Consider the following 16,285-nt stretch of genomic DNA (forward strand, 5'->3'; position numbering starts at 1 on the left):
TTAAAGAAAAGACTTATTAAAAATACTATATCCCTTAACTATATAATAAAGTCCTTATTAAATAATCCTATTAAAAGAAATCTTAAATATACCTTTAGCTTTTTTTATATAAGTATAATTTATAAAGATATAGAAAAAAGAAATAAACTATATTAAAGCAATATATAATATTTTAAATAATAAGATATAATACTTCCTTAATATATATATATTATATAGTCTATAAGAAGATTAATTCTATATTATATTTATATAAATCTTTAAAGGAAAAGTATTAAAGTATTACTTATATTATATAACTCTAGAGATAATATTTACTTAAATATATTAATATCTTTATAATTACTTTAATATAGAAATAAATAAGGAATAATATTATTTAAACTAGATTATATTATTATTTATATTATTAAAAGTATAAAATCTATTTAGTAGTAATCTAGAAATATTATAAATATTATTTAATAAGCTATAAAGATATTAAAAGGCCTTTAAATTAAGCTTTATAATAAAAGATTAACTTATATTAATTACTTTATAGGTATATAAAGGAATTAGAGAATTAGAATTTATACTCTATATACTTATATATATATTTAAGTAATTAAGCTTATAACTCTATTTCTTTATTATTATATATAATAATAAACTTAATATAAAAACTACTGTATTTTATTAAGGAATCCCTAATTAATTTAATAAAGAGATAATATATATAAATTATAATTATTAATACTTTAAAAGGACTTATATTAAAAGTATATAGCCTTAAAAATACCTATTTATAAATATAAAATAAAGAAATAAATACTATATATATAGAAAGACTAGATATTATATATATAAATATAGTGCTAAAGTAAACTATAAAGCTAAGGAAAAATAAAAGTAAATTAAAGACTTTAATAGTAATAAAGGTATATTTACCTTATTTATTATTAAATTTAAAGGAAATTATAAAAAGAAAGATAATAAAGATAGTTTAAATTAACTTAAATTAAGCCTTAGGCTTAACCTAGAAATGCATTTTATAGATATAAAGACCCTAGAGATATTCCTATATAAATATAATAAAGAATTTATATATACCTAGGGATTAATTAAGGAATTAATAAAATACTAAATTATAAACTTATATTATTAAAATAATAAAAAACTAAAGACTTTCTTTATTAATAAGTATTTAAATTAAGAATATTAAGGATAAATACTAGATATAAGTATTATTAAAATATTAACTATTAGAATTAGCTAAATATATACTCTTATAAGAAAAGTCCTTAGATTTAAGATTAATATAAGCTAAGCTAAATTTAATATAGTTAAATTTAAAGATAGCCTAAGTATAAAATACTTTAATATATTTATAGTAAAAGGACCTTTTAAATTAATTATATATTATATAATTAATAGGAATACTTTTTTCTTACTTTTATTTATTAATATAAATAAAAAGTATATATATTATAATAATATATAAAATAAAATAATTAATACTTATATTAAAATATAAATACTTATTATCTTTAATTTAAAATACAGTTTAAAATTTTAATATCTTAGTATAAGTTTAGCAATAGAATTTTAAGGCAATATATTATATAACTATATTAATTCCTATAAAGCTTTTATCTCTAGGTTAGCCTATATTTTAACTTTCTTTATTCTTAATATAATTCCTTATTAACCTTTAATTAGCCCTATTAACCCTATTAACCCTATATATAGCTTCTATTACTTATAAGGCCTTTAATATAAATACCCTTATTACTTTAGCTATTTTAATAATATCCTTTATAATCTTATTTTTAATTAATTTAATAGGATTATTAAAGACTTTATTAGCCTAGGCTACTTATAACATAAGGTATTAATATTAATCCTTATACTTATAGTTAAATTTAATTTTCTTAAGGAAAGTAACTTTATTATTATAAATATTAAGACTTTTTATAAGCCTTTTCTTAAGATCCTTTAGGCACTTAAGCTTCTATTTAAGCCTTATTATTATTTAGTCTAGCTTATAAGTCTAGAAATATATTATAAAAAGTAAAAAGAGCTTATAGCTAAAGGCAATTAACTTAATAAGGCTATAGTTATTATTATTATATTAAGTTTCTTAGAGATATTTAGCCTTATATTTTAATTACTTTAGGCCTTTATTATTATTATTAAATAAGATAATATTAATAGTATTCTTTTTATTAAAAAAATAGCTATTAAAATAGTTATAGATATTACTATAAAAGCTTCTTCTTTTAGGAATAAGAGGCATAGTATTATATAAGTCCTATAAATTAGTTAGCTATATAATATAGCTAATAGCAGATAAACTAAGGATTAACTAATTGCCTTAGTATTTAAATAAGTTTAAAGGTGCTTAGTAGGTTATAGGAGGAAGAAGCTACTATATATATAGAAGCTTCTTTTATTGCCTTCTTATTATAAAGTTTAAGTTATACTAATTATAGTCTTATTAGGAAAGTTAATTATTAAGAGATATTTAAGTTTAATATATTAGGTTTTTAATTTATATAAATCCTTTAGTTTTAAATTTATAAGAAAAACCTTAAGAAGATTTAGGCTTTATAGGGTATAAAGTTAAAAAAAAAAAAAAAAAAAAATGCCTATTATAAGGAAGTTTAATTATACTTAGTTTTTTATATCTTTATCTATAGAGGCTATATTATTCTTTATAGAGATAGAATTATACTGCTTATATTATTAATTTAATTACTTTTTAATAAAAAAGCTAAATATATTATTAAAATAAGTAAAATATAAGGTAAAAGAAGATATCCTTATATTAATATAGAAATTTTATTATTACTATTAAATAAATATATATCTAGGACCCCTAGATATTATTTTATATAATATTAATATTAACTTTAATTCTATAGAGTTTTATATAAAAGTAAAACTTATTAATATTTTAATTTATTAAATTCCTATAAAAGTCTATTAATTAATTAAAAAGGTAAAAAAATATTATAGTTTATTATAATATATATATAAGATTATAAAGGAAATAAACCTAGTATAAAGCTATATTAAATATAGCTTACCTTTAAATAGTATTTAAAATAATAAATAATATAGTAAAATTAAAAAGTTTAATATTAACCCTATTAATATTTAATATATACCCTTATATTATTAAAGATTTACTATTAATAGTAATATAATAGCAATATATAATAGCTATTATAAAGGCTATAATAAAGTTATAAAAGATCTATATAGAAAGGGATATTTAAGATATATTATAGACTTATAATAAACTTAATTTAAGTCTAATTTTCCTATTAATCTTTTATCTAGAAATAAAAATAATAATTTATAAGGAAAAAAAAAAGTAATTAAAGCCTTATAAAGTCCTTATAATAACTCTTTAAGAGATTATAGTTAAGCTTAATAATAGTCTAGTAGTTTTTTAATTAATTATTATTAAGCTATATAACTATAACCTAGTTACTATATTAAAAAGAATAACTAGTAATAATATAATAATATTAATATTATAAAATAAACCTATATTTATTTTAATTAAAGAATTTAAATACCTTAAATATATATATAAAAGACCTTAAGGTTATTTAAGAAAGAACCTAGTTATATATATTATAAAAGACTTTAATATAAAGGTAAAAGAGATCTTAGAGATATTCTTTTCCTATAAAGAAAAGGCTAACCTTTAACTTATACTTAAGCTAAAGAGTAAAGGAAAAATTAATACCCTAGGCTATTTATATAAAGAGTTAAATATAATTAAAATAAATACCCTCTTTAATACTAGAGTATTAATAGTAGTATACTAAGATAATATTATAATAAAAAAAGTATAATTTTTTAATTCCTAGATAATATATAAAAAAATATAAAAAAAGGAATTAGCTATATAAAAAGTTATATTTAATTATATATAGATATAATAACTATAAAAAGACTAATATCTTTATATAGGCTTTAACTATATAGAGAATATTATAATATATTATTCTTATAATAACTTTATTACTATAATAATAAGGCTATATTATAATAATATATAATATTTTATAAATATATACTTAGTTTAAGATAAGGCTAATATAAGATATTTTCCTATAATTACCCTATAAGCTAAAAGAGAAATACCTTAAAGGGATTATATTATAGGTTAAAAAACTACTATATAGACTTATAGAAGCTAGCTTATATTAATATATAACCTATAGTAAATAGCTTAATATAAAATACTTTTTATTTAACCTTTATTTATTAATTATAAGGGAATAAGAAGAGTTTAATATTATAGTAATATAAATAAATAATATCTTTAATATTAGAATTACTGCCTTTATTATAAAGGAAAAGGATAAGCTTTAAAAAGTAAGATTTAAGGCTAAGCTATAAACTATTCTAGAGAATAGTAATTCTTATAATTTTAATAAAAGCTATATTAAAATTAAGTAAACTGCATTTATATATAGGTAAAAAGGTTAAGTAAATTAATTACTACTTATTAATATATTAGCCTTAGATTATAATTAGTAGTATATTATATAATAAGTATAAAGGGCTTATTTAATATTAATCTATTAGCTAGAAATATTATTTAATTACTTTATTATAGCCTAAATACAAAAACTAATTATAAAAGATATTATTAAGCTAAATAAAAGAATCTAATAGTAATTAAACTATAAGAAATATAAATTAAGATTTTAAGCTTTTAACTTATTATCTATAAAGCTATTTATCTTTATAGATAGATTATTTATTAATAATAAAGACCTTATATCTTAAATTAAATATATAATTATCCTTAATAATAAGAATACTATAAGAGATATAAATATAGATATAAATATAGTATTTTCTTTATAAAGTAATATAATCTATTAGTTATTAATTAAATATAAATATATAATATATTTAATATTTATAAGTAAAATCTATAAAATAATAAATAGCTATAATCTAGGCTATATAATATAAATAATATTAATAATTATTATAGCTTAACTTAAAATAGTAATATTACTATTAATCTTATATATAGACTTTTATTTACTATATTAATACTTTATATAGTTAAATATAATAACTAAGAAAAGGCTAATAATTAATATTATAGCTTTTTAATAATTATATAAGGATTATAAAATAAGTAAAGTATAATAAATTAAAGGAAATAATAACCTAGTTAATATAATAATAAAGTTATTACTTAATAAGGCATTAAAAATAATTATTATAAATAATTATATAATTATATAATTAAAAGAATAGGTATAATATATAAGTAATAAGGTATAAGATTATATTTATAAAGGAAGCTATTTAAGCAGTATATATAATAAAAAACGAGTTTTTAGTATTATTTCCTAGGTTAATTGTATATATATTATAGGCCTAGTCTAGGCCTATACTAAAGCTGCACTTATTATATATATAACTATATAACCCCTTAAGTAGTAAGGCTATATTAGCCTTATTAGCTTTCTTCCTTTTAATAAGATAAATATAAATAAACTATTAAATTAAGACTTTTATTATTAAGATTAAGCTATTTAAGTAATTAAGAGACTTATTAATATAAAGGCTATTAAAATAATAATTAAAACTAATAGCCTTTAGCTTAATAATAATAATTAATATTATATATAAAAATTATAATAGGTTAATTATATATAATAAAAAATTAAAATTAATTAATTTAATTAATTTTATTTAATTAAATAATATTAACTTATTAATTAATTAAAATTATAAGAAAAAGAAATTATTATTATCTTTAATATAATAAAAGCTTTTTTTATAATCTTTATTATAAGGTTTATATTAAAAGAGTTATATTATAAAAAAAACCTTATTTTAAAAGAACCTTAAATTTAATTATTATTAAAAATTTAATTTATATAAATAAATTAATTTTTATTAAAAACCTAAAAGAAATTAAAAAGGCCTAGGTAAAAGCTTAAAGATTAAAAAAAAAAAAAAATAGTCAAGTAAAGCATAAGGCAAGAGCCTAATATAGTATAATGCTTTTACCTGCAACTAAGACCACTAAACCAGCTACTGTTAGCAATGTCTACCTAATCCAAAATCTATATTCCCTTGGTTTTTAGCCGAATTACTCTATCACTAAACCGTCGAGGTTCCCCTCATCCATCCACCCCCGGACAATCTCTTGGAAACTAAGGATACCTTCTCCCCAATAAGATCTTTTGGCCATTACGTGTTCTTCCTCTTCAGTGAGATTACCTTGTTGTTGAACAAGGCCTTCGCCAGTCAGATATCCCGGAGTGCAGGTAGGAAAAGCCGAAAACCATCGCGCTCGCTTGGCAATCTCCAATGACCACGCATCTTCGGAGCTCTTTGCGACTTCGACAGTTGCCTTGACTGAACTTTCTGATCGCTCCAAAGTTTCTTTGACGATGTACGCAATCAGCCGTGTGAGGATGTTGTAGAAGCTGTGTGCATTCTGTGAGACGGTGCTGCCGTTGCCCGAGGCAAAGAAAAGGTTTGGAAATCCTTCCGTCATAGTCCCGTAAAGGGTACCATAGTCTGGCCTGTCCCACTTATCCTTCAAGAATCTGTTATCCCGTCCTATTAGTGGTGCATTGAGTGCTGACGAGGGGCACGAATCAACGAGTCCGACAGTGTAGCCTGTTGCCAGGACGAGAACATCGAGTTCGTGTTCCTCACCGTTGGCCATGACGCCATTTGGAGTGTAAGCCTCTATACCTTTCCCGTCTGTATCAATGAGGGTAACGTGTGGTTCGTTGAAAAGGGAGAGGTACGACGGGTGAAAGGTTGGACGCTTGCAGAAACCAGAGTACCAAGCTTTAAGTTTCTGAGCTGTCGATGGATCATTTACTTGGGCATCAACACGTGAACGCATTTTGTCTGTCCATGGGAAATCCAGGTTCAGCATATTCTTGATGTGTTGCTCCTCCATCTCCTTCGTAATGATTTTGCCTGCGTGGCCAGCCATAGCTGTCATCCCCGCCACTTTAGTCCAGCCATCCTGTATTTTGTCTTCGGCACCTTGTTGTGCCGTGAAAATGGCATCTAAGCTTGCCATGCGCTCATACTGCCAGCCAGGCTTATCCGCCACCTGGGCCCAGTCCGCAACTGTGGTCTCTTTTTGCTGTTGTGGCCCAACGTATGAAGGCGCTCGCTGGAATATGTAGACCTCTTTTGCCCATTTAGCTATGTGAGGGGCTGCTTGGACCGCTGTAGCTCCAGTTCCAACAATGCCAACTCTTTTGCCCTGCAGCTTAACCATGTTTGGATTGTCTTGGGAGCCGCCACTCTTGGACCAGTCCCAGCGCCCAGTGTGCATGAGTACCTTGTCTGGTACCGATTGAAAGACGCCGAGTCCATTCAGCTTCGGGGCATGGGGGGAGGTTTGGATACCGCCAGCAAGAAACAAGAATTGCGTTCGGACAGTCAGCTTAACAGGCTCTTGGGAGGGGCTCAGCTTGTGGCTCAAGGCCACAATCCAGCGCTTTGTTTCCTCATCCCACCTCTGGTTGGTAATTGTGGTGCAGAATTGGCCTTGGATGTTGCAGGTAGAGGCCACTCGTTCAAGTTGCGAGCGAACCTCGTGGCCGTGACAACTAGCGCTTCAGTTAAACTTCTGGTCATCTTAAGCAGGGCTTACACTTACTATCTGTGTTTGGGCATATAACCAGTCTCCTACAGTAAGGGCACATAGCAATAACTTTCAATATCACAGGCGACGCCGGGATATCGGTTCCAGTACCAAGTACCACCAAAGCCTCCTGCCTTATCGACAATAATAATATCAGCGCTACTAATACCAGCTTCAGTCACTAAGTGATAAGCAGTCATCAGGCCTAACATGCCACCCCCGGCAATAAGAAACTTGACTTCACAGCCGTCTTTCAGGGGAAACCCCTTGGAAGCCAGAGCGTCATAGTCAACATAGGGGTCGATATCCATACTGGCGAGCATTGGATCTCGAAAGTCGACAAACTGGGCGACCTGTTCAGGACGAAGTCGCTTCGCTTGCTCAGCAGTATACTTTTCCAGTAGATGCTATAGGATAACCATCTTGCTTTGCGTATAATACAGTATAGACGGATTTCGGTTGGAGATGAAGTCTTGGTTGAATTGATGCAAGTAGTATTTCAAGGAATGTATACTCAAATTAATGAAACTAAAAATCCTAGATATACAGGTATAGATTTAATATATATTGTCAGATCACTATCACGAAGCGCGCAATTTGTTCAAGTTACAAAGCCTTAATTAGATTCTATGGTATTCCGGAACAGAGTTATGTCCATTACCCCCTGTTGCATATCCACATTTAAGAGGTTTTTTTAGCGTTTCCGTCTGGACTTTGCCAAGACTCCTACTTAGTAGGGCCGCTAATGCAGGCTGCTTAGAGTGTACACTAAGATGACGAATCCCTAGCTCTAGCGCCCAGTGCTCCTCGAACAACTTGTAAATCCGTCATTACCTTCACATAGACATCTTATAGCGGAGAAACTAATTTTCGTAATTATTAATACACCGGTCACAGTATTCGATGGTTCTAGGAAGCGGAGATTCACTTATAATGAGTGGAGTGAATCCCGCTTCCAAAGTCCGCATGCATCTAGTTTAGATATAAATACTACCTAGATTTGGCCCAGAGCTAGTAATGAAATTCACTCTTGTCTGGCAGTGCTTGTTTTGATACTCTCTAAGCCCTTTGTACCGATAACTATCCAGTTTATTAGCAATAGCAAAATGGGCGTCGTCGCAGTAGCAGGTGGCACCGGCGATCTTGGCCGGACCATCACTGAACACCTGGCTGCTTGTGGAAAGCATACTGTCTTTATTCTGTCCCGCAAGGTATGTTTCATAATGGTGCACCAGTTCTCTAAAAGAAACAGCCCGCTTACTAACATTGGCGCGTAGAAAGCCAACTCACCTGTCTCTGGTGCTGAAATCCTCACTATCGACTACAGTGACCCGTCTGCCATTGCGGCATCTCTTGACGCTAAGGCCGTTGACACCGTCATCTCCGTTTTGGGAGACACTGGTGCTGAAGCTCAGTTAAAGCTCATTGCAGGTGCAAGCAAGGCTTCGAGCACCAAGAGATTCATTCCAAGCGAATTTGCCGCATACACTCCGCCTGAGTAAGTGCACTCGGAGTCCATTCTACATGCAGAGACGGTTAGTAATATTAATTGTTTTGTCAGTGCTCCGGAGAACGAGTACACCGCCGGAATCATCCGCGCAGTTGGGGCGCTAAAAGATTCTGATTTACAATATACTCGCTTTGCTAATGGCATTTTCATGGATTACTTTGGCATCCCTAACATCCCCTCTACCCTCAGTCCTTTCGTTTGGGGTATTGACATTGCTCACCGCCGTGCTGCCATACCAGGTTCCGGCACTGACATCATGGCTATGACATACTCAAAGGATGTCGCTCGGTTTATGGAACGTTTGCTCGAGGATGAAGACTGGCCTGAGCATAGTATTATCTCAGGTTCCGATGCGAGCTTCAACGAGATCCTCGCTCTTGCACAAGAATACACAGGCAAATATAGGCGTGACTTATGATGTGGAGGTTGGAGACTAACATTAACACAGGCGATGATTTCGACGTAACTTATGATGACAAGGAGAAGCTGAATAAAACTGAAGCTACTCTACTCGACGATTCCAGCTATGGCGGAAGGGACCCTCAGGTAATGATGTCAATGGCCGGGCTACAACTCATAGAGGGAGGGATGGCGCTGCCCAAGGAAGGACGTCTCAACGATCGTTATCCTGACATCAAGCCTATGACAATTGCTGAGTTAATTGCCAAGGCTTGGAAGAAGGAGTAAACTAGGCTGTATAGGTATATCCATAGCTCCTAAATCCAAGACGTCATTCGGATGAATCCTTTCCCGAGGAACTGATTCATAACGCTACACCTACCAAGGTCGTCTTACCCAATCGACCTACGTAAGAAACTCGCGTAGGTCATCTGTTAGTCAAGATGGGCTGGAGAGGTTGTTCAGCTTGCGTTGAACAATACGATAGTTGTAGACATCTGATGAAGCGTTGCCAACAATAATGTTGCATGGTACCAATATTAATTCACAGTCTGTTGATATATATTTTTCAGAAACGCCGTGTCGCTGTAGTCTCTGTCTGATTTCTAATCTAGTCTTTTATCAGCGCCAAATCTTGATTGGTAGCTCTCCCATAATCAGGTTAAATGCCTCAAATCGCGAGACTTCAAAGCCTTCAGTGGGCATAGCAAAATCATAACGGAGCACCAAAGTACTCAGAACAATCTGTTGTTCGAGATACGAGATATTCCGTCCAATGCAACCCCTTGCACCAGCAGAGAATGGGATAAAAAAGGGCTCCATTCTTTTCCGTTCTGCTGAGTCAAGCCAGCGTTCGGGTTGGAAGGCGTATGGCTCAGGGAAAATATCCTTATCATGGTGAGCGCTCCAAATCGTCATGGACACAGAAGTATCACCCGGAATCCAAGTGTCCATGATCCTGGCGCCTTCTGGTGGTGTACGTCGTGGAAGACCAGAGGATACAGGCGGAATCAGACGAAGGCCTTCGTCGAGACAAGCCTTCAGATACGGGAGATCTTTGACTTTATTAAATGGTGCAATGACATCGTCTTCATCCATAACGCCTGCAATCTCTTCTCTCAGCTTTTGCAATTGCTCAGGATGACTGATCAGAAGTTGGAGGATATGCGTAAGAGCAATAGCAGTGGTCTCCGCTCCAGCATCAATAATCGCAGAGGTCTCGGCAACCACTTCTCCCCACTCAATTTCGTTTGCGATGCCATTTTTGTCGTGCATGAGACATGAGAAAAAGTCATCAAGCTTCTCGCCAGCTTGGTGTCTTCTCAGTCTTTCCTTGGCTTGGTGGTAGCAAACGTCACCCCATGGAGCACTAGTGGCCCAGTAGCTCTTCCATTTGTTAGGAACAACCTTGGTGATACGGGCTAGCCATGGGTAAAGTTCATATTCCCAAACAAAGACAGACTTGACCATGGCGGAGTGGTTCTGAGCCTGTCGATATCTAGCAGGATATAGACGGCCGTCGGGCTTCTCGGCGATAACCTCATCCGTGCCGGTATCAAGTAAGGTCATCTTGGCCGAAAGAGCGATGTAGTTGATCGCTTCGATAGTCCATAAGTTGATCCACTTGTTGAAGTCAACAGTGAGGTCATCCGGGTCAGGGTCCGTATTTGGCTTGAGGGGAGCAGTGCACCGAGTGTCGAAGGCATCTAGAAGACGCTGAGTGGTATATCGAACTTTGAACTCCCACTTCTCCAAGTTTCTTGTGGCAAAGGCAGCAGAAAGGAGTCTTCGTTTTCTGCTATGTTCACCCTTGTCGACCACATCGAAAAGGTTTCGATGGGTTCCAGCAAGGACAGTCTCCTTGTGATCTTTTGTGCACTTTGTTTGATGACCATATATGTCTTTGATTGCCTTGGTATGGCTAAAAGACAATGCATTGGGTCCAATTCTGAGTATGGTTTCTCCCCGGCGTTCGTGTTCAGCGGCAAGTGTCTCTGACCGTTTGCCTGTGTGGCTGAGATAGCAGTGACGTAAATCAGTGAGGGGAGAAAGCCAGGAGAAGTTTTCGTATTTTCTCAATCCTTTTGGATCAACAAAGTATAAGATGACAGGGTAGACGAAAAGGCGAAGACACAAGCCAGCGAGGCCAGCCGCAAGTAAAATAAAGCCTATCATTGTTGCATATGTATTGAGTTTGGTGATAAATAGAGGTACAGAGGAGAGGAGGGTTGATTTTTTATAGTTGAATCGTCATAAAGAAAGAGCAAAGATAGACGGCAACAATACCGACGCATATGCCTCAATACGTCAATTAATTATCTTTGTCCAGCCCTCGATCAGCCAAGCTGCCGTGTCCATCTCTATAAGCAGGGATTGCCTTTTGGGCTATCATCTGTTTCCTATTGGTTCGAGGAAGTCTAGCTTGGAGGAATGAATTTCCTTTTGTAGTAATGAAGGCTAATCATAACAACGCTTGGGGGATGTATTTCGTCTCTAACCGGAAACAGTAATTCATTCCGCAGACAATGCAACCTTAGTTTCTTCGGGTCGTTTTAGCTGCATAACTGACTCGCAAAGTCGTCATAAAACCGGGATATATGATTTGGAGTAAAACCCGCGGAATCAAATTCCTGAAAAGACTGTTGCATTAGCTTAGAGTCCCCCAGATTTCAGTTTGCGGGGAAGTGGACCACTTTCTAATTTGTGGTCCTTGACTCGCTGACCATGCCGAAACTTCAGCTCTCAAGTATAGATAGGCACAATATGGCTGGAATATAAATAAGGCATCATGAGGTACAAATATTCTCAATCTCAAAAACGAAGTATAAATCTCAACTCACTTTTTCCTCGTTCATCATACTTCTTCTTCTCAGATCTTTATCACATGAACGTGTACCACTATGTCAGCTGGAACATATCCTGTGGCTGCAAAACCGTCCAAGGATGGTCTCTCAGTCGAGAATGTGGAGAATCAAGCATCAATGGCCACTGATTTTCCCGTTGTTCTTGATAACAAAGATATCTCCTACGGTCACGGTGGAATACGTGGCGTCGTCGCGTCTCCGTATGTCTTCGGTGCAGCGTTCTTGGCATCCATGGGAGGTTTCTCCTTTGGATACGACCAGGGCGTTATCTCGATCGTCAATGTCATGCCCCAATTCCATCAAGCATTTCCACGTGCTGAAACTGCATTCGGGAAGGGTTTCATGACTGGTATGCTGGAGCTTGGTGCCTTCATTGGGTGCCTCTTTATGCCTACGCTTGTTGATAAAATCTCGAGAAAAAAGGCTCTTTCTGTTGTCGTTGTTATTTTCAACATCGGTGCTATTATGCAGACGGCATCTAACTCTTATGGGCTTCTTGTAGCGGGAAGAACAATTGGGGGTATTGGCGTCGGAACGCTCGCAATGGTATGGAACAGTCCTTTCTTGAAGACATAATAGCTAACTATCATTCAAGGGAGCACCGATCTACATATCCGAAATAGCGCCCCCGAACCTCAGAGGAACACTGCTTGTCTTAGAGTCTGTATCGTGTGTTTTAGGCGTCGTGGTATCTTTCTGGATTACCTATGCTACACGCGAACTCTCTGGCGAGTTGTCCTTCCGTCTACCCTTCGGCCTCCAAATGGTGTGCAGCACTATCCTTGGAATTGGTATACATTTCTTTCCATATTCGCCACGATGGCTTGCACTTGTCGACCGACCGGACGATGCACTGGAAAGCTTGGAACGACTCCGGCGACTACCCAGAACTGACCTTCGTGTTCAGAAAGAACACGCGGCTATATGTAATGAGGTAGCGTTCCAGAGGCTTATACAAGAGAAGCTTCATCCGGGAGTGACAGGTCTCAAGCTTGAGATTCTGAGTTGGGGTGATCTCTTCAAGAAGAAGTCGTTCCACCGGACTTCTATCGCTGTTGGAGTTGCATTCTTCCAGCAGCTTTCTGGGATCAACGCATTTATCTACTATGCCCCAACCCTCTTTCAGTCACTGGGCCAGTCATCGGAAATGTCTTTAATCATGTCAGGAGTCTTTAACATGTTGCAGCTTGTTGCTGTCACTGTCTGCTTCTTTATCATTGACAAGGTCGGACGGCGACCATTGGCGATCTGGGGTGGTATTGGAGGAGGCACTGCGTGGGGTATCATGGCTGTTCTCGTTGGCGTGTTTAGTGACAAGTGGGGTTCTAACGCAGCCGCAGGCTGGGCTGCTGTAGCCATGGCGTTTTGCTTCATACTTATTTATGGAGTCTCATATGCTCCCCTGGGGTGGGCACTCCCTGCAGAGGTTTTCTCTAATGCTTCTAGATCTAAGGGCGTAGCTCTTGCGACTGCCACAGTTTGGCTCTTCAACTTCATAGTGGGCGTTGCAACCCCTCCTATGATTGAGAGCATCGGTTTTGGCGTGTATATCTTTTTTGGGTCATGGTGCTTTTTAGCTGGTGCGTGGGCCTTCTTCTTGGTTCCCGAAACCAAGGGGAAGACGCTGGAGCAGATAGATAAGATATTTGGTGATAATTCGGGTCAAGAGGAGTTGGTTATGGTAGGATCAAGTATATAAGTAGGAATGAGTCTCGCGAGGAGAATGAATGTCATTGTTCAAAGACTGAGGCTAGAAAGATAAAAGAATCCGAGGTAACCGGCTCCTAGTCCCGTGACTTAGCGCATGCGTCCTTATTTTACGCCCCTCTTTCCTCTTTTTTTTTACCCCATATCACGTACCCCGGATTCACGCCCATCTCCAACAAAGTCAAATCATAGTCACCCGACGTCTTGTATCCATGAAGCGAGTAAAATGCTGCACCGCTTGTCGGCGACGACACAGGAAATGCGTCATCTGGCCCGGAGCCTCTCAATGTGGCACTTGTCTAGAGTCGGGACAAGAATGCCGCTTTGAGAGTGACATTCGGTTCAAGCATACCTATCGAGAAGCTCAGAGGGACGTGAGGAGAGAGCGGGCAAATCCTCCTTTAAAGAGTAAGTTATTGGCTTTTCATTCCTGCGCGTATATTCATACTAAAGGCTGTAGTTTCTTTCACGACACCACGAGGAACTCATGGCTCGGTGCTCGAGGGTTTGGATCGGACATCGGTTGCAGATAAGCATGTCATGAGTCAGTTCGCGACTGAGTCAATATCAGAAGGAACATCGGAAATCCCTACTGATGATCTCATGCACTCCTCTCAACCAGAAGATGTGCCTATTGGCCAAGCACCCAACTACTGGGAATCATCATCAAATTTCATCACCAGCCCTCCCATCCATCCAAACACGGTCCAAGTATATGACTCTCAATACTCAGAAGGATCACCACTTCCAGAAGCATCAATACCATCTATCCTTGACCCCGATGGATCCTTTGACAATGACTCGACCGAAGATTTACAACTTCGTACTCAAGATCCCATTGAGTTGACTGAGCGTGAAGCTTTTCTTTTCATGACCTATATATACAAACTTGCACCCTCAGTAAGTCTCAATACCCAATTATAATTCCCACTAACATGGAAGTCTGATGCATGTGATGATGCACGCCATTTCGAACTCGAAGTTCCTCGACTAGCCCTTCGCCAACCAATGATGATGAACGGCCTCCTCGCCCTTGCAGGCCGCTACGACGCCTGTTGCGCAAACACGTCCAGCGACATAGAAAGCACTTTCTACCATACTAAATGCATAAAACTGCTCATCAAGGCCTTTGCTCAACCACCTGAAACTTGGGACTCAATACTCCTCACAACTCTTGTAATCGCACGTCTCTACGAGGAATATGATAACGAATCGGACTCTTATTTCCATCATCTTAGTGGAACGCAAAATCTGTTAAACCACGATGCCATTGCCAGGTTTGTAATGCAGGGTGATTTGGCTGAGGCTGCAAGTTGGGTTCACCTCCGACAAGCCATTTACATCTACGTCGTGCACAGGAAGCCTATAGAGATACGACTTGAAAGTTTTGAGAGATCGACCGTGTTCAGAAGGTCTGATGATTCAGCGTATGCTAATAGAGCGGTATATAACTTCGCAAAGATCTTGAAGCTGTTTCTCTCGACGAGTACTCAGGAGAGTAATCTAGGGGAGTGGCGGGCAGTTGAGACAGAGGTCAAAGGTTGGTATGATGCAAGGCCTGTGTCTTTCAAACCTGTATTTCACCAACCTGCGGATGTCTCAACTTATAGACCGTTTCCAACCCTTTACTTTCTTAGACCGGTGCCTGGTAAGTGTCTACTTAAGTTTGTCTGGTCGATTTCTAATATGTTGAAGTTATTGCAATGCAATATTACTACGCTGCCGAGGCTGTTTTGTGCCTGTACAAGTGCAATAATACTCAACACATTGACAGCCGTGCCCAGCAAGAGTTTAAGGTATTTCTGACTTCCTTAAATTTTAGAAAAAGCTAACTGAGTGCTATACCGAGATATCCTTCTATCTCTGCATTCTCATGGGACTCGCGTTGTCTAATCCGCATATTTCCAACGCATATTATCTGCCCGCACATATGCTTTCCTTCTGTACATTTGCCTCCCGCTCTTTACTCTAGAATAACTGCTGACGAGATGGGATGTAGGTGGGTACTGTATAAGAGACTCATGTCAACGGACACATTCCATTCGTTATCTTGAAAAGGTTGACGAGGTAATTAAGTGGAAAACAAAGTCACTTATTAGGAAGCTAGAAGAGGAATGGGATAATTAAGCAGCAAATCTAGGAAGACTAGGTAATATT

At 35.3% G+C, this 16,285-nt stretch overlaps 4 protein-coding genes across 4 annotated transcripts; 2 read left to right on the forward strand and 2 right to left on the reverse strand.

Annotated features, from left to right (window-relative positions):
- Positions 1–6,121: 6,121 nt before the first annotated feature.
- On the reverse strand, positions 6,122–7,971 carry FSST1_006900 (flavin-containing monooxygenase; the record flags this gene model as incomplete). The annotated part of the gene is made up of 3 exons (XM_083236458.1): positions 6,122–7,613; positions 7,664–7,692; positions 7,738–7,971. 3 exons carry the CDS (start codon positions 7,969–7,971, stop codon positions 6,122–6,124), a joined length of 1,755 nt encoding a protein of 584 aa, XP_083082861.1.
- A 783-nt stretch (positions 7,972–8,754) lies between these two features.
- Positions 8,755–9,845, forward strand: FSST1_006901 (uncharacterized protein; the record flags this gene model as incomplete). The annotated part of the gene is made up of 4 exons (XM_083236459.1): positions 8,755–8,859; positions 8,926–9,146; positions 9,210–9,565; positions 9,607–9,845. 4 exons carry the CDS (start codon positions 8,755–8,757, stop codon positions 9,843–9,845), a joined length of 921 nt encoding a protein of 306 aa, XP_083082862.1.
- Positions 9,846–10,178: 333 nt separating this feature from the next.
- On the reverse strand, positions 10,179–11,732 carry FSST1_006902 (cytochrome P450; the record flags this gene model as incomplete). The annotated part of the gene is made up of 1 exon (XM_083236460.1): positions 10,179–11,732. One exon carries the CDS (start codon positions 11,730–11,732, stop codon positions 10,179–10,181), a length of 1,554 nt encoding a protein of 517 aa, XP_083082863.1.
- Positions 11,733–12,457: 725 nt separating this feature from the next.
- Positions 12,458–16,100, forward strand: FSST1_006903 (general substrate transporter; the record flags this gene model as incomplete). Its single annotated transcript, XM_083236462.1, has 7 exons — positions 12,458–12,967; positions 13,017–14,102; positions 14,476–14,536; positions 14,589–15,028; positions 15,071–15,776; positions 15,824–15,924; positions 15,978–16,100. The coding sequence occupies 7 exons, from the start codon at positions 12,458–12,460 to the stop codon at positions 16,098–16,100; spliced, it is 3,027 nt and encodes a 1,008-aa protein (XP_083082864.1).
- Between the last annotated feature and the right edge of the window lie 185 nt (positions 16,101–16,285).

The sequence above is a fragment of the Fusarium sambucinum genome, chromosome II (genome assembly GCF_050947815.1).
Source record: "Fusarium sambucinum isolate potato_lamoka chromosome II, whole genome shotgun sequence".
Lineage (NCBI taxonomy): Eukaryota > Fungi > Ascomycota > Sordariomycetes > Hypocreales > Nectriaceae > Fusarium > Fusarium sambucinum.